At 40.7% G+C, this 23157-nt stretch overlaps 1 protein-coding gene across 2 annotated transcripts; it reads left to right on the top strand.

The window, feature by feature from the left end:
* Nucleotides 1-3779: 3779 nt before the first annotated feature.
* Nucleotides 3780-22850, top strand: TM6SF1 (transmembrane 6 superfamily member 1). Of its 2 annotated transcripts, XM_027887051.1 has the most exons (10): nucleotides 3780-4033; nucleotides 5961-6064; nucleotides 6568-6665; nucleotides 7649-7752; nucleotides 8521-8603; nucleotides 9972-10093; nucleotides 14021-14125; nucleotides 15767-15859; nucleotides 16794-16913; nucleotides 22464-22850. In XM_027887051.1, exons 1-10 carry the CDS (start codon nucleotides 3942-3944, stop codon nucleotides 22653-22655), a joined length of 1113 nt encoding a protein of 370 aa, XP_027742852.1. In that variant the 5' UTR covers nucleotides 3780-3941; the 3' UTR covers nucleotides 22656-22850. The 2 variants fall into 2 exon arrangements, with proteins under 2 accessions (XP_027742852.1, XP_027742853.1); XM_027887052.1 differs by lacking the exons at nucleotides 9972-10093; nucleotides 14021-14125; nucleotides 15767-15859; nucleotides 22464-22850 and having other exon boundaries at nucleotides 3931-4033; nucleotides 16794-16908.
* Nucleotides 22851-23157: the final 307 nt, after the last annotated feature.

Raw genomic sequence — 23157 nt, 5'->3', positions numbered from 1 at the left:
TCCCTCAGAAAATTAACACATTAACAGAAGTCTCAAATGTGAAGCTTTTAATTCATTATTTAATTCACATTTTAATCCATCTTTATCTGGTCTATTGGTTTTACTGACTCCTCTTGCCTTAAGAAGTCACTTGCAAATACAGGAAGTACACTCTCCAGAATGTATCAGCTTAGTTCCAAAAAAATTGAATGACACAAGTTGTTTTGTACTGGGATGGTATTTTGTAGCTGGCATCATAAAGCAATGAAGGCTTGCTGCTTGGCAGAGGCCTGTGTGAACACATGAGCAGTACTTCCAAGAGATATAAATAGTGTCTCTTAATCCTTGCATTGATCTTCATGTGCTTACTTAAGGTTCAGCTCCCTGCATTTGTTTAGATTAATGTAATTTTTATTTAAAATAAAGTCAAGCGTATCTTGGTATAATGTTAAACCCTACAATTTGTCATGATTTAACAGGCAGTTATTAAAGATAAGAGCTGTTTCCCAGACTAAAAGTAGACACAAAGACCTAATGGCCAGTTAGTCTCCTCCTTTGTAGCTGACCATTAATAAATAAGTATTTTTACTTCCTCCACAATATTCTTTTGCTGGCACACTTACAAATGCCTTCCCTGTCCTGACATCAAAACTGATCTGCCACCCCTTAGTACAGAGGCTGGAGAGAAATATTTTCCATATTATAAATAATGATTAATGGTCTAATCGAGAAGCTGACAAACATCAGCCCAAGCATATTGTTTGTGAGTTGAGCAGTGCCAGCTGAGGAGCCACAGAGGTGGAACTGGCTGGTTGCTGTGGTCAGGATTCCCAGTGAGGAATCTGACATGTGGCATAAGGCTGATACTTGTGATTTGCCAGAGAGTTGGGTTACCTGTTCTAAAATGACCAATTAGACAGGAATTATGTAGCTTCTGACACAGGAATGTTGCAGTGAGGTAAAGGATCACTGTTTTTGGCACTGTGCTGCTGAAGGGACTATCTTTCAGATGAAATATAAGATCAGAACTTTAGGAATCTCTTGTCAGTAAACAGGATCCTCTGATAATTTCTGCATGGGAAGGAGTCTTAATTTTCATGTTTCCATTACTCCATTTTGCTTTCCTAAATTTCATTGCAGTTTGTGTGGATACACATTTTTTTCAATCTTATCCTGACATTTAATATTGCTAAATAGTTAAATAATATTTGATTTTCTACAAGTGATGACATCCAGAAGTCTCATGGTGGTGGAGGGGGAAGACAAAAAGATTTTGCAACATCAAGAAATGAACATAATTATGTGACAGGAAGCTGAGAGGTTACATTTATTCTGGTGACAGCAGCTTATCAACACTGCTTTACAGTAATTTTTTTACTTTGATTAGTAATTATGTTGTTAGAGACACCCTATTCCTACCTTCATTTTTATACCACTGTTCTGGTACATGTGAATAGAGGGTGGTGTTACAAACAGTTGAAGTTTAAGTTCTTCTTTCCCCTTCCTCCCCCACAAGAACACTTAAAGTTGTCAAGAAATGCATGTACTAGTTTTTGAGGACTCCTGGTTTTCAAGTGAGGGTGTTGTTCGATCCCTAAGATCATTTGCTATTTGATTTAATTTCTGACTGAAGATCAATTTTGCGCTATGTGCCGTTGGGGAAGTTGGTCAGTGGTTTCAGACTGTGTCAACCGAGCAAGTTTTCTTTTTTCTCTAGAACTGGTTTCTACTGTAAAGTCAACAAGAATGCTGGGGAATTTTATTTTCTTCCTAAAGCCTGAAATAGAAGCCAGGATATTTTGGCACAGAGAAGAAAGGCCAGAGTTAGAAGACTCTGTAGCTACTAGAAGAAAAATGCTTCTGATATGGAAAGTGTGGCATACCAGAATCCACATATTCAGCACTATCATGGGTGGACTTGAGGGCCTCCTCTGTCAGAACATGGAAAGGAATGATGGAGCTGGAAGGCTTACTAGTTCTTCTTTCACACGGTGAGAGATGAAAATGAAAGGGAAAACCATGCCCTTTTGAAAAAAGAAAAACACTTCAAACATCCCATTTCATGGGTCTTTTCTGCTACCAGATGCTCATAATTACATTTCTAATCAAAAGTTGATAGATTTCAAACAAAAGACTCAAACAATGCACCTGCACAGTTGAGTTGCTATATTATTACCACAGGATGTGCCGTGGCATTTTCTACTCAGAAGCTGAAACAGGACTTGATGAACCAGCTAGGTGCAAATCAGAGCTGTAATGTGCAGGCAGAGGGGTAAGAAAGAAAGTGTTTGACTTTACAGACACAGGAACTGAGAAGCAAAGCTTGAGACGTGAGTCTTGAGACTGCACTGTGGCAGCTGCATACAAATAAGCAGCCTATACATTTGAAAGCTTGAGAAGTAAACCGGCTGTGCATTGAAAGGTAGGCATTTGGAGGTGGTAAATTTAGCCCTGACTCATCCAATGGCAATTCTGACACTTGGGTGGACTAAATTACTTCTAGGAGTTGCATCATGCTTTTACTGGATAGTTTAGTTGAGCATGGTTTAACCCATTTGTATACCCACGGCCAGATTCTAGACCTTTCTCACTTGAAATAACTGTGCAAGAATTTGGTTGTATATAATATAAAGGACATCTATATAATCTGGGTCACCAAGTTCCCTTCAGAGGGAGGTATTGTATCAATTAGTCTATTGGCTAAACTTACCAAATTTACTGTAAAACAGAAGATCCTTTGTCGCTCATGGCTGTTTCTGAAAACTAGTGAAAGTTTGTTCACAGCTTCATCCTTCAAATTAAAGAGTTCTTTCCTCTTGCTGGTGTTAACTCCTCAAGTATTTACAGAGAGCACTCATATGCCAAGCTCTTCAGCCTCTTCCTGACAGACAGGTGCCCTGTTTCCTCAGCCACCCTAGCAGTCCTCCATTGTTTCATTTCAGCACGAGGGAATCGGAGTTGTGCCCACTGTTGCAGAGGGGTGCTTTTACAATAGTGTTAATTCTTCTAGAAAGAGCTTTCCTGGCACGCTGGAAATGCATTTGCTGTTTTCTCCAGGCAACACAGGATGATCGTTCTTACTTGCCAGTGTCCTGGAATAAAACGCTCAGTAACTTCTAGGAACGGTGGTTTTCATTTCTGTTTGCCTTGCACGCAAGGCTCATTCCACCACTGACACTTTAGTGTTGATACCCATATGTAAACAAAGTTTGAAGCCAGGAAAAAGCTGATGGATACGGTTAGAAATATGCTTAACTTTTGCTAATTATTTTTTACTTTTAAAATAGAAAAGGTGAGTTCACAAATTTTTCCCCCAACATTTTAAAAGCGCTAGTGCCCTTGTTCTTATTAACTGTCCATGTTCATATTAACGCAGCTAAATACTGATGCAAAAGAAATGCCTAATATTTTTAGGGGTTTCTCAGGGCGATTCCGCACTGGTCAGACAAAGGGGACCCTCTCTCCATCTACCACCTCTCATGAGCCCGGATCGGTTCCGCGGACCCCGCTGTCCTGCTGCCGCCGCCCCGGTACCTCGCCGCGCCGTCACCCGCAGTTAAAGCCCTGACACCTCTTTGGCGGCGCTCAGCCCGGCTGTTACAGCAGCCCCTCGGCCACTGCCGGGCCGCGGAGGAGCGCCCATCCCCGCGGGGCTGGACCCGCGGCCCCCGTCCCGGAGCATCGCCCGTCGAACAACCCCCGACCGCGAGGCAGGGGCGAGGGGCGAGGGGAGCGGGGCGAGCCCCGGGGGGCGGGCAGAGCTCCGCGGCGCTCTGCGGGCGGCTCCGGTTTCCGAGGCGGATTTAACCTTCCCCGAGCGGGGCGGGGGGGCGGCCACCGGCGATGGGGCGGGCGGCGGGCCGAGGCCGCGGGGCGTGCGGGGCTGGGGCGAGGCGGTGCCTCGGGCCCGGCGTGGCGCTCGGCTGGGGCGAGCAGGGCGGCCGCCGCCTCCCGCCGCGGCGATGAGCGCCTCGGCGGCCACCGGCGTGTTCGTGCTCTCGCTCACCGCCATCCCCGTCACGTACCTCTTCAACTGCCTGGCGGCCACCGGCAGGTGAGTGGGGCGGCGGCCGGGGCGGTGCGGAGCGGGGAGGTCCCCGCGGGTGTTTTTGTCAGCGGCGCGGGGCTGAGCGGGACGGGGCGGGCGGCGGAGCGGGACAGCGGGGCAGACCTCGCCTGGCCGCTCCCGGGTCCTGCCCGCGTCCTCTGGGATGCAGAGGGGGAGCCCAGCCTGGCCGCTCACCCTGGGACCTCCACGCTGCCTTTGCCCATCACCTGGAGCGTGTTCTGGAGCTCCGGTCACCCCGGGCTGGCGGTACCGCCGAGCGGACGGAGCAGCCCGGACAGTATCGCCCGTGCCGGGATCGGGAGCAGCCTCCCTCCGGCTACCGGTCCGGGCATTCACAAACAAAATCCAACGAGTGGAAGAACTCGCCAGCCTCGGAGACCTCCCGCAGGCTTCCTGCAGACACTCTCTGAGCCTGCTAGTTTAACTAATAATGACCGTATGCCCTCGCTCTGCCAAGATACACGGTCCAGGATAAGCGGCAGGTCTAGAAAAGAAAAGTCTTTCCTCAAGGCAATAGACAGTTCACTTAAGGGTCTGTATGGTATTTTGTGATACTAACAGCCTGGGGTGTTTTGCAACAACTGCACAAATATTTGCTTCATGTTTTAAAGGCTTTGCTACATATGTTCCTTCCTCATTTTCCTCCTTCTGGCTGATAACTAAATTTTTGGTTTCTCATTGCTGGAGCAATGTCGAATAACACATGCTGACTTACTTGATTCAATGCCAATATTTATTTCAAAATGATAGACTGCAGTGAAGAGTCACTGCAATATTAACAACTGTAACGGTATGAAGAAATTCATCACTGGGAAAACAGACTATCAGAAGATTCAAACCATGAAATAAATCAGCAAGCAAGTACTGCTCATCCTGACTAAGAAAGTATGTGTGTATATATTCTGAAATATTTGGTCTTGCAAATTTTGGCAATAATTTGAAGTCAAGTTTCACTAAGGCTAAAATTGTCGTAATATAATTTGTTTGTACACAATTTGTTTTCTTGACACAGAGTGGTACTATGTATAAAGTGACATATCAGATATTTTTAGCTTATGCATCTGTACCTAATTTTCCCCTCCATTGTTTTTCTTACACAAGCACAAAAGTTAATACTGAGGAGGACAGTCTTAGAAAGCTAAATATAATTTACATACTCAGAGCTATAAAACAATTTTAAATTGGTTTTCTTAGCTTGTCTTTGGAGACAAATTTGCTTTGTGCCAAAGATTTTTTGTGCTTTCCACTGACAGCACTTTACATGCACTAACATTATGGCTCCATCTCCACAAAAAGATCTTTTCCACTGAGCCCACCTGCACTGATCACTGAACCCCCTCAAATGGTCCTGCCTCGTAGGGCCAGAGAGACCCTTGGTAGCACTTCCAAAACTGAACATTAAAGCTAGATCCATCATAGGTGCTCCACACTGCCACTCCTATTCCATGGAACTGATGTGTTTTATTTTTGAATATGTCATTTCCTGGGTAGATAATTTATTGCTGAGGTTAGATGAAATGGCCCCAATGATCCTTTTTGGCCTTGAAATATCTGTGGGTTTGATCTTCACCTCTCACTGGCCTTTAATTTTCTCATGATTTTTGTTTATTTTTGCAGATACCAGTATGAAAACTGATTTTAGTCTGGCAAATGTAGACTCCTGGATATGTTGTTTATCTAGCTATTTTTGTATTTTCTTTTTTTAGCTGATCACGTGAAAATAGAGGCACATAAATTCTGCAGAACTATAAAATGAGTACTGTGATGGACTATGCAGTGGACCTTAAAATCTGCCTTTATTAGAAGTTACTTTAAGAGTATGTGTGTTTGAGGATAGCTGGAAAGAAAAACTGAAGAAGCAAAATTCTGTCTTTGTCATTCTTCTAAACTTATTTTTTTAATACTATTGCAGTTCCTGGGTAATCGTTGCAGTTGGATTGCTGGTTCTGGTTCTTATTGCTCTGTTGGCTCGTGTTCTTGTCAAAAGAAAACCACCAAAAGACCCGCTGTTTTATGGTATGTCCTGGTTACGATGAAGATAAATATCCTGTCCCAGAGGACTGACTGGCTAATTTGCCAGCAAGGTCTGCTATAAACTGCCATGAGTCGTGTATTTGCCTTGCTCACCTGCAAAAATGACATTTCCCTCTTCACCTCCTTTTTGTTGTCCTTTCTCCTTTCCAAGTGATGACTACAGTCAAGGCTGGTATATGTCATGTATCCAAGATTTTTGAAAGGCTACATAGTCCTTTCTGCAGGCACTGACTTTCCATGGAGGCTGTGCCTACAGCTCTACAGAATTTCACATTCCCCAGAAAAGCTTCCTAAGAACTGTGTTGACTAACCACTAATTAAAAAATACTGAGCTATGTGGGAAAGGTACATTGTGGGTTAAATATCTGTGATCTCAAAGTAGATGCAACCAGTTCAATAGATCTCTGTCTGACTGAATTTATCAGACTGTGAAGGAACTGTGTGATTCCAAGTCTTTATTAATTTTTTTCTTTATCTTATTACAGTTTATGCTGTATTTGCCTTTACCAGCGTAGTGAACCTAATAATTGGGTTGGAACAGGATGGAATTATTGATGGATTCATGACTCATTACTTGAGAGAGGTAAATAATAGTTTGGCTTACAAATGTAAATAAAATCTTCACTATAAATAACTTGGTGTAGTATTTGTCACAGAAAAATAGCCATTCATACAAATACACATTCAGTGGGTCTTCTTGAATTTTGTCATTGACCTGCTTTGTTATTGTTATGGACAAAAGCTTCTCTGACCTGAAATCGCTGACTCATTTGGGAAAAAGAATGTACCTTTCAGACTCCAAGATTATTTCACTTAGTTTAAGTAACACTATTCTGTATTAACTTCTGGGAAAAGGATGGACTGCACATGTTTGCAGAAAGCCATAGACAGCACCCAGGAGTGGAGGAGTCTGGCAGCACCTAAATGTGTTACCAAGAAGAAAACAAAATTGCTGTTTTACTTTTGCCTAATCACTTTACTGAAAGGAATTAAAGTAGAGTTAAAAAATGATGATGCCAGATACCTAGTCAGCAGAATCTGTTGGCTGCTGAATATCAACATCCACCAAAAATAGCTCAGTAAGAGCTTGATATGAAAGTCACTGAAGTCATTGAAAAGATTCCATGAACTTAAGTGTGAAATGAGTTGGACCTTTCAAGGTTATACATTGGCATCAATATATTCAATACTGTGGTAGATCTCTAGGTTGCTAAATATATCTACATTTGTTCCATCCTAAATGTATCTTAATTTTGTAGCTTTTATCACTAAAATATGGAAAAGTCATATTTCCATAATGTAGCAGAGTAATGCTGACAGTCACACATAGGAGTTTTCCCTCCCATCTTGCCCCCTATTTTGCAACCCTAGAACTCATTTAATTATAGCTGATCCTGCATACATCAGGTCTGTGCTTGGAAATGTGTATTGTCAGTCAAAAACTGTACTGCTGGATTGGAAGAACACCAGTAACTTTTCTGAACTTGTTTTTTGCTGTTTTTTTATTAATTATTTCTTATTCTTCCTCTAATCACTGAATCTCTTTTAAAATACATGTTTTCCTAGGGTGAGCCATATCTCAACACTGCCTATGGCCACGTGATCTGCTACTGGGATGGCTCTGCCCACTACCTGATGTACCTGCTGATGGTGGCAGCTATTGCATGGGAGTAAGTCAGTTTGATTTGTGTACTGTTTACTTTGCTCCCGTTCTCACAAAACCTACAAAGGGCTTTCTTTTCTCTGCAGTGTTTAGATTTTTCTTTCAGGGCGGTTCCATGTCTTAGGCTAAAGCAATGCTGGTAAAATTTCATTACATTCAGGAGTTATACCCTTGCCAATTTACCCTCTCTCTCAGCTCTGTAAGCAAATGCACATTAAAAGCATGTGTGAGAAAAAAAAATTGTTTTTCAAATAACAAGTTTAGCATAGAAATAATGCATTGCTTAGCACAATGATGATCTCTCATCCATGTTAGAGAGTGACACGAAGTTTAAGAGAAAAGGGTTATTTCTAGAGATTCTTATGGTTCTTGCACTGAATAACGAGTTTGAGAAAGTAAGTACTTGAGTTCCAGAGGCTAATGTACCTGCTGGTTATAAAAGCATAAACAGTATGGAATTAATTATTAATTCTTTCATAGTCTGCTACAACCTGTGATGTGCAAACTCAGCCTTCAGAGGAGTTGAAACATGACAGTAAATAACTGAGTATGCCCAGAGCCTGTACTGTTCATGTGATAACCTTTCATCTTCTCACACATGAACGTAGGATTTTTCCATACACTCCTCTCAGAGGCAAGAATCCACTGTTGACTTGTGGTACAGCTTTTAAAACCTTTAGATACTAAAATACAACCATGGCAATGAGTATAATGTTTGGGGTAGGGGGTTCTATAGAAAAGGTGCATTAATTATGCTGTTCTCTTTTTTAAACAGACAAAGCTATAGAACCATTGGTCTCTACTGGCTAGGTTCCATTATCATGAGCATCATTGTCTTTTTGCCTGGAAATATTGTGGGTAAGGAAGTAATTTATATGACTAATTTTTTCCTGTGAAGCATTTTCTAAATTCAGCATTAGGTTATCTATATTTTACTGCAGTCTTGGTTCATTGCTGTAATAACACAAAAGAGGAATTTTAGGAATATCAGTAGAGAGATGCAAGACATTTTGAAATCTAAATATGAGGAAGAGAAGATGGAGACCAAGGGAGAAAAAACCAACATAATCCCTTTCAATTTACATTGCTCTCAAGGGGAAAAAAATTGTATTTTGTTATACCTGCAAGGCTTTCATCTAAATTAGGTTTAAATAATGAGACAAAAAGTGTGTCTTAGTATCATAAGAATATAAATCTTATTTTACGTCAAATTTCCAATTTACTTAAAAATCTGACTTCCCAGCAGCTCACAAGAGGCATCCAAATAATCTTTAAAAGTAAAACCTGGAAGTTGTTCTGTTTTCAAACAAAATTTAACATTCCTAGATTTCTAACTTAAATCAGTGCGTAGTTGTGCTGCTAGAGGTGAGGACTGTAATAGAAGTATTTACATCATCATTATGGCAGATGATCCTTTAAGTGTGCAACCCTCCTCAATAAGAGATTTCCTGTTTAGCTGAGCTTAAACTGATGCGAAGTTGACAAATGTTCAACCGAGAAAAATGTTCAGATGTCCAAAGAGTTCGTAAGTTTTCCTAAAACTCACTTTGGCCCTGCTTTTTATGACGGAGGAGGAATATTCACTGTGCAGGCTGGGCCAGCCCAGTGCCCTCCTTTGCAAATGCACCGCAGAGAAAAGAGCAGATTTAGTGCCACAGCATCCCTTCCTCTTCCCTCTAGGGAAGGCCAAGAAACTTGCTTTCAGGAGCATTCCTGCTGCCTTCCTTTCTGACACAGAGAGTAGCCAGTGTGAAAGACACGGATTTTCCTGATTTACCTGGGCTGAGGATAGATCTCTCAGTGTTTTGTCCTCAGTACAGGCCTGGAAAGGGAATCAGGACTTTGGAAAGCAAGTGCAATATCAGATCTTGCAAAATGGATACACTTTTTTATTTCCATTTTTAAAAGAACAAGGTCTCTATTTGAAGCAGGTTCCATTGAGAGATTTCAAAGCTGTCCCATCCTGCAGGATTACCTGCTGCAGAGTGACAGGTGGTTTCTCATCTCCCAGAAAAATCCCTGATTTCTGAAATGGCTTCCTGTCAAACAGGCCCTCCCTTACCTGTGACTCTACCAGTAATGAGTGTTTCTGTAACAGTGATTTCTAATGTTTTACATTTACATTACTACAGCTGCTTCAGATTTGATACTACTTTAGGATATTTTTTAATTTTTCTGCAGCACAGCTTACAAGTTCTCATAAGTCTTACAATAATTCTTTAACAGGCAAATATGGAACAAAAGTGTTTCCTGCTTTTTTCCTAAGTGTACCATATATCTGCCTCCCCATATGGGCCGGGTTCAGAATTTATAACCAACCTTCAGTGACTCAAGACACTCCAGTCAAGGTAATTTTATTGTATTTCAGTGCTGGCTACTGTTAGGAAAGCTGAAATATGCTGGCTGCTTCTGGTGGGTTTTATAGGTCCCTCGGAGAGCATGGGATGTATTGGGGCTGTTATGGCAGTTGCTGTTGGGCTGTGCAGACACTGCAAAAATGTCTATACTGGAGGACTATTTCATTATGGTGGAATAAAGAGAAAGAATCTTATGTTTAGAGTAAAGAACACATTATCAGGTGTAATTGTGTTTTTATCTATTCAGTTTCTGACTGTTTTAGTTTTTAAATGATGAAAACACTGACCTGTACCAGCTTCATAAAGCACCAAAAGATCCTATAGAAACACTACAGGAAAGTATTCTTCTAAAGATGACTTACAGATTTCATAATTTAATAGCTATTTGTATATGCTTTCTGCAATATTAGATTTTACAGGTGAGATGTTGTACACAAGTGGGTAAGAAAAGTATTTACACACTTCTTATTAAAAAAAAAAATCTGTAAAAATGTTTACCTAAAACTCCTTAGACTTTTGCCTTTGAATTTACTAGTTGGACTGTAATAAGATCAGCTGAGCAATCAAAACAATGCATTAATAGTTCATGCACTGTTTTACAAAAAAAAAAAAAAAAAAAAAAAAAAAAAAAAAAAAAAAAAAAAAAAAAAAAAAAAAAAAAAAAAAAAATTCCCTGCAGTACAAAGCACAGAACAGATCTTTTAACTGTTGATTGCTATAAGCAAGTTTATTGCCACAGCACTCTGTATCAGTTGTAAGCAACAGAATCGATGAATATTTTTGCATCACAAGAGCTCCTGAGTCTCAGTCAGGTTCATTCAGTAACTGGAAACATAGACAGAGGTGAAGGATTAGTTCCCATTCCATAGTCAGGGGGCTGTCAGTGTGCACAGGAAGAGCCAGTGGCAAAGAGGAACAGCAGGTTACATGGACAGATTTTCCCAGAGATGTATGAAAAATAACATCCATCCATCCATCCATGAGTCTTCAGTAGGAAAGGGAGGTACAGACAGATTTTCATATCTCCTGAAGTTTGAAGAACCACTACAGAATCCCAACTTTTAGGGCAAATCTCTATGAAAGGCAAATTAGGGGAAGTTTTCAGGTGCCAAACCTTCTTCCACTCTCCTGCATAGGCTTATAGGAAACCATGTGTCCCATCCCAGAGCAATCTGAGGTGATTGATTTAAAGGAGTCAATAATTCTTGACAGAAACACATTCTTTAGAGTCATCAAGGGAGAGAAGAGTAGTTAAAGGTAGTGATGGCAATTTTTGCTGTATATATTAGTGAGAACAGCATTTGCATGGAGGATGGACAAAGGTTTCAGTTTGTTTTCCTAGTATGAAGAACACCCCAGAAATTGGTATTACAGGAATTACATGATAGATTGCTTATTTGCTGAAATAGAGCTGTGTCCTATGCTTATAAGGAGCTAAACAAATCAGTTAGTTAAAAAAAAAAAAAAAAATCAATGTGGGAACAGAGGGAGTTTATCAAGTTTTGGTGTTTTCTAGTAGAGATGGGTGCATGGGAGCAGAATCAAGTTATGCCCTCATCTGGAACCAAACCAAGCTGTGCTGCAGTATTTACAAAGCCCAACAGATTTATCTACAAGTATATTAGCTCAGAAAAGCTTAATATAATTTAAAATTCATTAACAATTAAAACACAAATTCAGATTTGCACATGAATTCTGAAGGGACTTTTGCAGACAGCACACAAAATTATTCTGATGTCTTAAAACTGATCATGTGAGAACCCCCTCAGAAGTTATGGAAAATAGCTTTTTCCTGGACGTGAGAGAAATTGCAAAGCATGCCTACCCACTTCCTTGCTACACAAAAGAAACTCTGCATGAGATCTGAGCAGAGTTCAGTGCTGTTTGCAGTAAATGGGAAACCCGTGGCTGGCCTGCTCTGCTTGGCCAGTGTACTTAACATGTAATTCATTTTAGCATTTATTGATGCGGCTTTGCTGTGTAAAAGAAAGGCAAGGGAAAATTACCTTGTAGCTGAATTCTGTCAGCAAAGTGCATTCTGTCTTTCAAATTCTTGCCTTTTTTTTTTTAAGCTTTGCATTTTTATTTTGTTTGCACATATGCACAGATAAAAAAAGGTGAGAGTTTTCTGTACCCTAGCAATTTCACAAACTCAAACTACACCAAAGGTTGTATCCACGTATACTGGCTTTGTCTCCCAACTCTCTAAGTACAAGGTGTTATTGCAGCTTTGGAATTAGAGTAAATATGGACATTCATGTAATACTCCTTTTGAAAGGAGGAGTTATACATATCTATGTCTACATAGATAGATAGATAGATAGATAGGTAAGCCTCTTACTTAGTTAAAAGTAGGAAGAAATATATCAGCTTTCCATTATCCTAGGTAGCTACATCTGAAAATTATTTGTAACTCAGAGGCTTTGGGAGACCTTTGTCTTTTATAGGAATAAATATTAGAATATAGACATTCTTTGCAGTGCTATTATAAACATTCTTACACTGATACTGTGAATACTGTCAAGTGACACTGTACTGCCAAAACAGACCTGTTATTTGTGTTTGAAAGGAAAACAAAGGTGTCACTTTTTTTTTCCTGAAAAAGATCCTTTGAAAGAAAAACAGAAAAGGCATTATGATGGCCTATGTGTTTACAATAGCCTTGTTTTTGTTAGCCTAGAATTCAGGTCTTGTAGTTTTTACTCAGGAATTGTGCTTGCAAGATTGTTTCTCCTGTTTCAATAACTTCATTGTGAATATCTTGATCCCGAGTGCTTTTAACTGTGCCCTTGCATCCTAATTATTGTTTTGTGCTTTGGAGACAATTCCACAAGTGTATAACAGGAAGGAAATCAGGTTTTCCTTTAGCTGTCTGCATGCCAACACACAGCTAATAAAAAGGAAGGGGAAATGAGTAACACATATACATGGGGAAGTTTTCTCTCTGAACTACAGAAAGCTATACTCATGTGCTTACAACTTTGTGACTACACTGTGCAGAAAGTGCACCTCGAATTATTTCCATGGGTCTTGTAGGTTTTACCATGTAGGCAAAGGGATGACTTTGGTTTTTCCAAGACACCTTTATAGATATTGATGTGGCCTTTGCTACCACGGGGTGTGAACCCTTCACATCTGCCCCTGCAGAGCACTGGGGGGATTCCTGCTCTGAGCTGAGGAAAGGAGGCACAGATCAGAGCCATGGAGAAGTGCTCCAGTGCCTATCAGAGGAATCTACAGCATAAAGTGATGAAAGAATGAAAGGAGGGGATTCCACATACTCCACATACACACACACACACACACATATTTAGTTCTCTAGTTATGCATTACATATTAAGATAAAAGGTTTGCTTACTGAACTCAGCAGAGGACTCAACCAGCCACAAAAAAGCTTTTATTTTATGCCAGTGATAGTCCATAAATTTCAATAGTGTCACAAGCTGCTGAAAACCAGCATTTGCTGTCAGCAATGAGATGGACCCAGTCCTTTACAAAGCATACCAGATTCAACTTCATATGTTTGAGACAAACTTATGGTTCCAAGGCTTTTCTACATAGGGACATTCAGGAAAATGATTTAGTTCCAATTAACAAAACACACAATTTTGAAAAAGTTAGTTATGCTGCTTTAAAGCTTAAGGTGATTGCAGAGTTAGAGTATGTCCACTTGATTTAGGTTGCTTTGAAATGACACTAGTCTGTATTGAAATGGCTTTAGTTGGATCCATCCATTTCTAGAGTTTACTCAGATTAATTTTCCTCACTGAACATCCTATCAAGTCTGAAGTCACCTTTTTAGATGCGGAAATATTTCTGAAATCAGTGGCTAGAAATGATGTTTCACCACTTCACCCTCATAGTTAAACATGTCACATGGAACTGGGATGTACCTACTAAACATGTTCTGTGTTGCAGGTGGTTCAGGAAGTCCAGAAGAAAGGGCTCTTAAGACGACCAATAGATTTAATGTTAGCTGCATATCTCATCTTAGCAACGGGGTTTTGCATATTTAGGGGCATGGTAAGTTGAACGTATTTTAATACTCTGGCCTCAGATTTTCAGTCCAACTTTTAAATTTGAGTCTGTATGAAAAAGCATGTGCATTGTGGTCAAGGGAAATCCTGTAATGTTTAGGGTTTGAATATTCACGATAACTCTTGTTGCTTTTGCTTCTCCACTTTGTGCTGTGTGAAGCATGTTTTTCAAAAGGAGGTACACAATCATGAGAGTAAATAGCATCCTAAGTGCAAATCAAAATGACCTAAAACTGTTTTCATTGGTCTGTTGTTATATTTACAGCCGAGAACATGGAAACAAACCAACTGAAGGAGTTCTGTATTTGTGTTTTCCTAAACAAAAATGCATATTTAAAATTCTATAGGAAATCAAGTTAACTTACACTGCATGAGATAGAAGAGAACATTTCCACCTAAAAGGCAAAAAAATTATCCATGTTACCTGAACAACACGTGTTTCTACTTACCAATCGGCAATTTTTAAAAATATTTGCTCTGTAAGTATACTTGATTGAATTAAAATTTCTGAGGGAAGGAAGCAGTACTGATAATGCTTTCTAGAGATAAATTCAGTAGGAGATAAGTGTAGAACCTTGTCAGCTTTAGTGCATTTTCTGTCTTAAGCAGAATGAAACTTGTGTGTCATTCAGTGAACAAAGCTTGAACGTTTATCCTTTCTAGAATAACTCAAGAGGTGGCGATAAATACCCAAGCAACATCTTATTTACCTAGTGCAGATTGTCCTTTTGTAGTTGTGCTGCTCACATTACTCTGCCATCTTCTACTGCTTCTCTGAAAACTGGCCTCTCAAAACCACTTTTTTCTTCTACTTTGTCACAGCCTGCTTTATAGATCCTGCTACTTCAGAGCACCACTGATACACTGCTACAGCGATACAGTTTTACCTGTAATTTCACTGTGGGAAACATTAGTCTCATGGTCTAAATTGGTTTTGCAATCTCATTTCATTTCTCAGAGGATTTTTTTTTTTTTTTTTAGTTGATTTTGAGAGCGTGGTCATTTCCTTATAGATTTCCTGCACCAAACAGGAACTGCTTACTGGCCTTACTTATAGAGATCAACTGAATTATTTTTGCAACTGCGTCTCCCCATGTTTATCTGGAACTTGTTCTTTCTATAGGAGTGTAAAATCCAATAATCTTCCCTTTGCTACTCTCTTAAAAACTATTACTACTTGAAGTAACACCTGGCTCACTGCATTGCTCTCCATTGCTGTCTTGTCCCAGTGCAGCTCTTCTTGGACTACATTCATAGTTTACTGTCCTAAAACTGAGTGCTTAACCTGCAGTTTCCACTCTTGGAGCAATTTTCCATTGGAAAGTACATTTGCTGGGATCAAAGGTTGTTTATCAGAGCAAATCAATAGCAATTATACTTTTACTACTTCATAGCCAACTGACCAAATTCTCTTCCAGTCAAAGTCTTTAAAGCAGGCTGACAGCATTTCCTCCCAACCCCCCAGAGCAGGACCTGAGAGGGGGCTGCATTTCACCTTTTAATTGGTGATCACATGGATCACCTCTGCAAGCCTCCAGGGTAGCAGTGCTGCAGACCACTAGTGCAGATGTCAGGTTGGCTGGTTTAGAACAAATTGTTCACAAGAAGTTTTGAAAATTCTCCTCAGATTGCCCTGGACTGCCCTGCTGAGCTCTGCCGGCTGTACATTCAACTGCACGAGCCCTACATAAAAGACCCTGCTGCCTACCCTAAGCTTCAGGTAAAGCACTGACCACGGAGAAGAGTGTGTTAAGGAGTGATTTGTAAACTGGTGCAAAGATGAAGCCCTGGGTTTCACAGTTGAAGTTCATGGCAAGTTAAACAGTATTTCCTATTTTCTAGTATGGCCACTACAGGGCACCAACTCATCATTGTGATAAACTTCGATTCAAATTGGTTGCCTAGAGTAACACACTGATTACTCAAGGTTCTTGTCATACAGTCCATGAAACAGATCTGCATACTTCTTTAAAATGTTCATTCCTCTTCCTTAGAAGGGCAAAGCAGACTTTCAGTCTGGAATAATGCAGCAAGAAGGGGTGTAGTAGGATTAGATTCCTTAAGCTCACATTCAGTTCTGTCTCCAGTGACACACTCCTTGAAACAGGACACTACACAAAAAGCATTGCAGATGAGGGAATGTTGTGCTTTAGTTTTGGAAAGTTTGAGGTTGCCCTTCTCCTGCAAGCCTGGCTGCTGCACGTGGACAGGGCCTGAAGCCGTCAGAGGATGCAGGGGTGGGCAACGAGCAGAAACCAAGGATCTCTGCTGGACCAGTTCTTTCTGGGAAAGGGGTGGTGTGGGTGTCTCTCCTACCTCCCAAATGAGAGCGCAACGGAGCCTGAAAAGTGGACACCCATGTTGTGTTGGACAAGGACTTAAGTCAAGCCATGCTTACTGGGGTAGGAAAACATGTCCTAGGCAAGGAGGCGACAGCCATCAATATTAGGGGAAGCCTTAGGGTAGCTGGATCCCATCAATAGTATTCAGGTGTGAAATTCTTTCTCGAAGCTAGAGCTGCAAAAAGGCCCTGGAATCACTGCTGCAAGGAGTGTAGTTTTGAGTAGTCTCAATCCCTCAGTAAGCAGCTGGCTGTTTTTCAAATGCATCTCCCTCACACTGCAAAGCAACTAATATTTGTGTTTGCAATGCAGATGCTGGCATACATGTTCTACTCGGTGCCATACTATGTGATTGCCCTGTACGGCCTCCTGGTGCCTGGCTGTTCCTGGATGCCTGATTTAACCCTCATACATGCTGGAGGACTAGCTCAGGTATTTCTTTCCAAATGTTTGCTTTTGAATTACAAGTTAAAAAGTAGAGAGACCTATGGAATAAATAAGGGGCCCAGGGCTTGATCTTTCCTTGCAGGTTTTATGCTCAGATCAGTTTTTGTATCTGTAAAAAAACCTTAATTTAAGGGAGCGGACAATCAAATCCATTACATGTCTCTAACGAGCACATTCTTTCTTCAGCAGACTTCTCTCCTTCTGCACAACGTTTTTGTTGTGCTCATTTAAACCTTATTAAGCACCATGCACTCTTTAGCTGGGACCATGAAGGAAGCCTGTGTTAAAGCTGTGACAGCCAACCAAACACAACAAAGCAGCACAACATATTGTTTCCACAGTATATGTTGGATACCTAGGCAGTTTGAAACATATAAATGGAAATAAGTATCTACTGGTCACACAAAATGTACAGTATCAGTTCATGATGAGGATACAACACTGGGAACCTCCTGGGCCACAAACCACAGTAACACCCACATATGCTTGTGTTGCCAAAGGCAGACCAATGATCATACTTGCTTAACTCATTCCCTTCTGATTCTCTTAAATAAACAACAGTGGTTAATTACTAGATGGTGCTGATGCTTATGAGGAGACTGACCAAAACAAAACAATTCAACAGGAACTGGTAAATGACTTCTCATGAGGTACAGATGACCTTTAAACAGTTGAGACACAGGGACAATTGATTTGTACTGTATGTAGGAAAACAAATGTGCTCTGAGCATCCAGACAATGCAGGAAATATGCACAGAATCCTGTCACAATAGTGAGAACACAGGGACACAGCAAAAAGTGTAATTCAAATACCACTATTAGACAAACACAGACCAATGCTTTGTTCCTCAGGCCTGAGATAACAATCATGAATACAAACTACAATCCACTTTAACTGCCTTGTAAGATTGGCAGAGTGACATTTTCTATTTGTGAGCAATTATCACAGAGAATAGACTTATTTTCTTTTTTGTCTCCAAACAGTTTATAGAGAATCTTGAATTATTATGTGTTATCAAAACAGAATCTGGCAAATGTTAACGAGGAGGTTTAGATGCTTAAAAGGTATTATAAATATTATAAAACTGTGTAGCGTAGATGTAATCTAGGAAAAAAAAGGCACAAACTAGCTAAAGTAGGCAAAGCAGTATCAGGGACTTTACTGACAGATTACTCAGGCTTCATAAATTCTCCCTTCAAAGATTTTTTTTTTTACCACAAGAAAAAGTAAACCAGAAATCAAAGTATGCTGACCATTATAACCTTGCAAACTTACCAGAAAACTCAGCCTCCCTGCCTAGAGGTGATATTTGTTTGCTATTTTTTTGGGGGGGTGTGGGTATTTTTTTTTTAATGTTTCCTGTAACAAACACTCACTTTTTTTTTTTTAAATGATGTTTTATCCTTTTAGATGTGTGATGCAACATTTTGCTGCTAAAGTCTAAAACCCCCTCTGTTGTTCTTTGTGGTTTGGCCTTAGGATGTCAATTTGCACATTAGATTAACACTCAAAATTTTCCATTTCACTCTTTAAAACTTGTCCTGGCAGCAGCAAAAACTGTGGGCTGACAAAAACTGTTTAAGAGAGCTGTATGTTGCTGGGTACTCCCCGTATTTTTTCTTGCTTCAAAAAAACCCCACATTTCTTGATATCTGGGAGGGCTCAGAGGTGTTTTTTTGGTAGTTTTCCTTTAATGCACTGCAGGATGAACTTCAGTCATCCTACAACTGAACATGATTTAACTGATTTGACTTGGTGAACTATGAGCAGGCTGGGATGTAAAATGCATGTCACAATGAACTGAGGACTCTTTCTATATTATTTTTGGGTTTTGCTGTTTTGAGACAAAAAACACATTTCCAGGTTTGTTTGCAGTTTTCTCAGGTTAAAACGTTGTAATTTATCATTCAAACATATGTAGTTACTAGAACACATTTTGCTTCCTATTATGCACAAAGGTCCCATAAAGGTAAATATCTACTGGCGGAAGGAGTGGGCACTGCTCCCTGGGAATGAACCATCCTACAGATGGGGAACGTGGAGACTTCGATTTTTATTTCTATCATTATGATGTACTTTTTACAAAAACAAGTCACAAAATACCATGTGATGCATCCAAACTAAGAATCTCTAAAAGTGCCTACTAGCCTTTCACACACACAGACATATTTATTGTTTTTCAGAATTACATGTAACTCTCAGCTTGAATTACTCTGTTACTAACATTTAGACTCCAAAACCAGTTATGACCCAGTAATTATTAGACTTCCTGAAGCTCCAGGAGGAGCTCTTTAAATTTCACATAAGTACCATGAGCTCTGGTTACACAAAAGGCTTGGAACAGCCTATGAGATTGATGAAATCAGTATTTCTGTATATAAGTGAGCCATGGGAGAAGGGATGAAGAGCCACAGCCTTGCTATCTAAAATCATTCTATCTCAGCAGTTCTCTGTAGCCCATTTCTCTGTTTTCTCAAACGTGGAGAGTTTTCCTCTACTCCCTCTCACAATGGTTTTTTAATCCTGCAGTTTTTGGTGGCTAGTTTCTGCAGTGCCTCTTGTCTACAAGGGACCCTAAATCCAAGGAATATATTTCTCTGAGTCACTCTCTCCCCATTTTATTTGATACCTTTCCTTAGGCTCAGGAGACCTGGTCCAAACCCTTGACAGTTACAGTCTTTGCTTGATTTTAGTCAGTCTGAAAGAGAAGGCACAGAGTAAATAAGAACTCCTAACCTTTTTCCAGGCCCTTCTCTGTCCCCACCTGGAGGGCTTTCTTGACTGCAGGGTAAGAAATATTAAAACTATTGCCTATGATTAGGCAACAAGGCAAAAAATACTGTAAAATAATTCAAATCCAAACTACTTTCTATGGACAAAAAGATTAATGAGTAGTAGGCATACATGAACTGCAGTTGCCAAGCTGAGCAGTGCCATACCCAGCACCGGGCAGCTTCCAACTGCTGTGGGAAGGTGGGATCAGCAGATTGGCTGAGGCTCCAAGGGTAACAAAGGCTGTTATGTTAGATGTGTAAGGCTGCCTTAGAAAGTTACCTGAAGCATCTCATTTGGTTGATTTCTCAGCCAAGGTTTAGGGATTGGTTTGAGCCTCGAAATTCCCCACTTGGAGAGGGTTCAATAACAGAAAGCACCAAGGAATGGCTTCTTCACTGAGAGGCCCCGATCACAGCAAGGTAACACAACAGACTTGTGGCTTCTCTCACTTAGCACAGCACCAGCCTGTTGCACAGAGCTCTGTCTTACAGCTCCAAATTATTGACTTGGTGCAAGTCTGCCTGGTACTTGAAGGAAGAACAGGACTGGGCTATTGGTGAGTGAGAGATCTGTTTTTAAGACACACTCCCTGGCCCAAGGGAGCAAAAACAAAGAGGGGAAAGGAGAAAAAAAAAAAAGCATCAGCAAAGAACAGTCATGGAAATGAAACACACAAGATTAAAGACATAACACAATTTCTGCAGAGGCAAATCAAATAAATTAAGAAAAAAAGTGACTTTAACGGACTTAAATATCCTCCCTGGTAATGAAAGGAAGAAGCAACGTGTAACATTGAAAAACAAGCCTAATAAACAGTAACTTCATTATATATGGTGCATCATCAGCTAGTAAAAGTCTTCACGGGCTACAGACAGGACATGTTACTGCATTTTGGTTTTACAGTGCTCAAAGCTCACTAACGTGCCACAACTCTTGTAAGAGACAAGACCACACAATAAGGCTTAGATACTCAAAGGCATTCAGAGTCACTGAGAGTTATGGGTCTCTCAGAAGCATCCCCTTACAGTTCTTTCTGACCAAGTTTACTATGAAATATTAGGAATTTACGGTCAACTTACTATGATACATGGCTGGCCACTCTCGGAGACAGGCAGACCTCACAGTCCTCCACAGAGTAGGTAGCTTAGCATCTTATTTACCCCAGAAGAGGCTCTGAAATGCTTCCACGAGGTTATCAGTGTCTAGGTAAGCACCAGACACACCAAACCTCCTCTGCAGCCTGATGGTGGCTGGTTATCTGCCTGGGAATCTGCTGCCTCATGTAACAAGAGGGCTTTGGTGCTGAGCATTAGTGCTCTGGCTGCTTGGGCTGAAAGGGCTTCCAAGGCCAGGAGAGGTAGCAGAGATCTGAGCCCACCCAGGAGCCAAAGGCAGGTCCTGCCTGAGACAGGTGGGAACAAACAGGCTGCAAGAGGCAGACTGAATTACGAGGCCAATATAAAAAGGCTGCTGACAGTGTGCCCCTGAACATCTGTTTGCTGTGTAATAGCTATTTACAGAAAGATGCTAAGTGGCACTCAGATGAAGTGTGTTTGTATTTGATTTCGTTGATTATTTCGTTTCCTGGCTCAGGTTTGCTGGATGAGCTCTCCCTATTCAGTGGAGGTGGTTGGAATCACCTGAAAACCAATTTCCTGTTCTGTTTTGATGGATGGTCTCAGCCTAACCTTTTGCTGGGGTGCTGCATTGAAACACCTGCACTGTATTTCCCCTTCTACCTTGCTGTGACCAGAACTGTGTTCTTTGTGAGTTTAAAATGACTCCTACTGATGCTAGAACAGAGGAAGTGATTTGGCCGTAGTGTACTCCTCTGTGTTCCTGAAATTCTGGTGTCTCAGTGCTTTGCTTATGATCAAATTGATATTTATCTTCTCAGATCTCCTCCACTGCTAACTAACTAAATAACATTAATAAAAAAAAAAGGACACATAATAGTTAATGTAAATGAGCTGTGGCTTGAAATAGCAGGTAACAGATGGAAACAAAAGACAGTGACTATCCTGACACTTCTATCTTTAAATGTTTGTTTATGCTAAAAATATGCTTCAGGCCAGCAAGCTTGTCTGTGCCTATAACCTTCACTGCACGCTCAACCTATACTTCAGAACCACCCCAGCCCAAAAGCTGAATATTGCAGACATTTTCTGAAATCATCAGGAGTTCTGGGATCAGAAGCTGGAACACTCTGGGTTTAAGGTTAAAAAAAAAAACAAAACCAAATTCAAACCAGAACTAACACAGCTTCCAAGATTTTACTCTCTAACTTTATTCAGACTGTCTCTCTGCTCATACTAAAGCCTAATGCAACATTCCCAGGCAGGTGGGTGTGAGTCCTACCCCCTGCTCGGGCTGAGCAGGAACACAGAGCTCTGTGGGGATGCCACTTCAGTTGTCATTTGCCTGGGGAAGGATTGTGGAATCTCTTGCAAAAAAGTCTGACCCAGAAGCCAAGGGAGCAATCCTATACCTGATGTATCAGTGCCACCACGTGCATAAAACACACCTCCTACCATGCCATTCGTGGTTCCAGTTATGCTGCTTATACCAATATAATAATGATTTTAGTTGAGGCTGTATTTTTATACCACTGTGCAAAAGGATGATATATAATTCTGGAATAAAAGGGCTGGCTTGGAAAATGTCACTGGAGATGCAGTCTTGCATGCAGATTATGCCATCTTTCCAAAATATACATCAGCTTCACCTTTTTTAATATAAACGTTATATACACACCACAGGCTCAATTTTCCCATATTGGTGCTTCTCTTCATGCTCGAACTCCTTACATCTACAGAGTCCCTGAAGAAGCAAAAGAGTTTTTCCTGATATTGAACATAATGTATGGGATTCTTCCCCAGCTGTTCGCTTACAGGTGTGTCAACAAGCCAGAGTTTTTTATGAAACCAAAACAAGAAGAAAAAACAGAATAGCACGACTGTTTTCAGCTCCTCTCCTTGGCTATGTACATAATCGGGTTGGGATGTAACTGAACTGCTCAAATGGAACCCAAACGAAGTGTGTAAGATGTGTAAAATTGCACAACTGTGTAAAGCTGCACGGTCTGTTTTGTTTATCCTACTCAAAAAAGGAAAATAAAGACGACTGCCTTTAGCACCATTTCTCAACATTGTGACTTTGCGTGGCAGTGGATTGCCAGTTCCCACAGCTATTTTTAAGTAAGCTGCTTTGACAGTTTTAGAAATACTGCATGAAGTTAAATAATAATAATGATGTCAGTGTTTAGCCTCCGCACACAGAAGAATAGCAGTGCCAGCAGTCCCTGCACAGCTACTGTGGAACATGAAGGTCAGCATTGTGAAGCGTGAAAAATTAACATACATAACTCTGTAACATGCACACATTTTATTTGTCAAAAAGTATGTCTTGTGGGTCAGCCTTGTTAAAAATCCCAAGAAATCTTTTAAGAAGCAA

The sequence above is a fragment of the Empidonax traillii genome, unplaced genomic scaffold (genome assembly GCF_003031625.1).
Source record: "Empidonax traillii isolate 1590-97213 ecotype Southwest subspecies unplaced genomic scaffold, ASM303162v1 scaffold201:size1909950, whole genome shotgun sequence".
Lineage (NCBI taxonomy): Eukaryota > Metazoa > Chordata > Aves > Passeriformes > Tyrannidae > Empidonax > Empidonax traillii.
Note: the sequence above shows the minus strand (reverse complement) of the source record. Positions and strands in the feature narration are given on the sequence as shown.

Coding starts and splice junctions, on each gene's coding strand:
- TM6SF1 (XM_027887051.1), top strand. CDS start 3,942: ATGAGCGCCTCGGCGGCCACCGGCGTGTTCGTGCTCTCGCTCACCGCC. Junction 6,065..6,567: donor AAAAGACCCGCTGTTTTATG/GTATGTCCTGGT, acceptor ATCTTATTACAG/TTTATGCTGTATTTGCCTTT. Junction 15,860..16,793: donor CTGCCTACCCTAAGCTTCAG/GTAAAGCACTGA, acceptor TTTGCAATGCAG/ATGCTGGCATACATGTTCTA.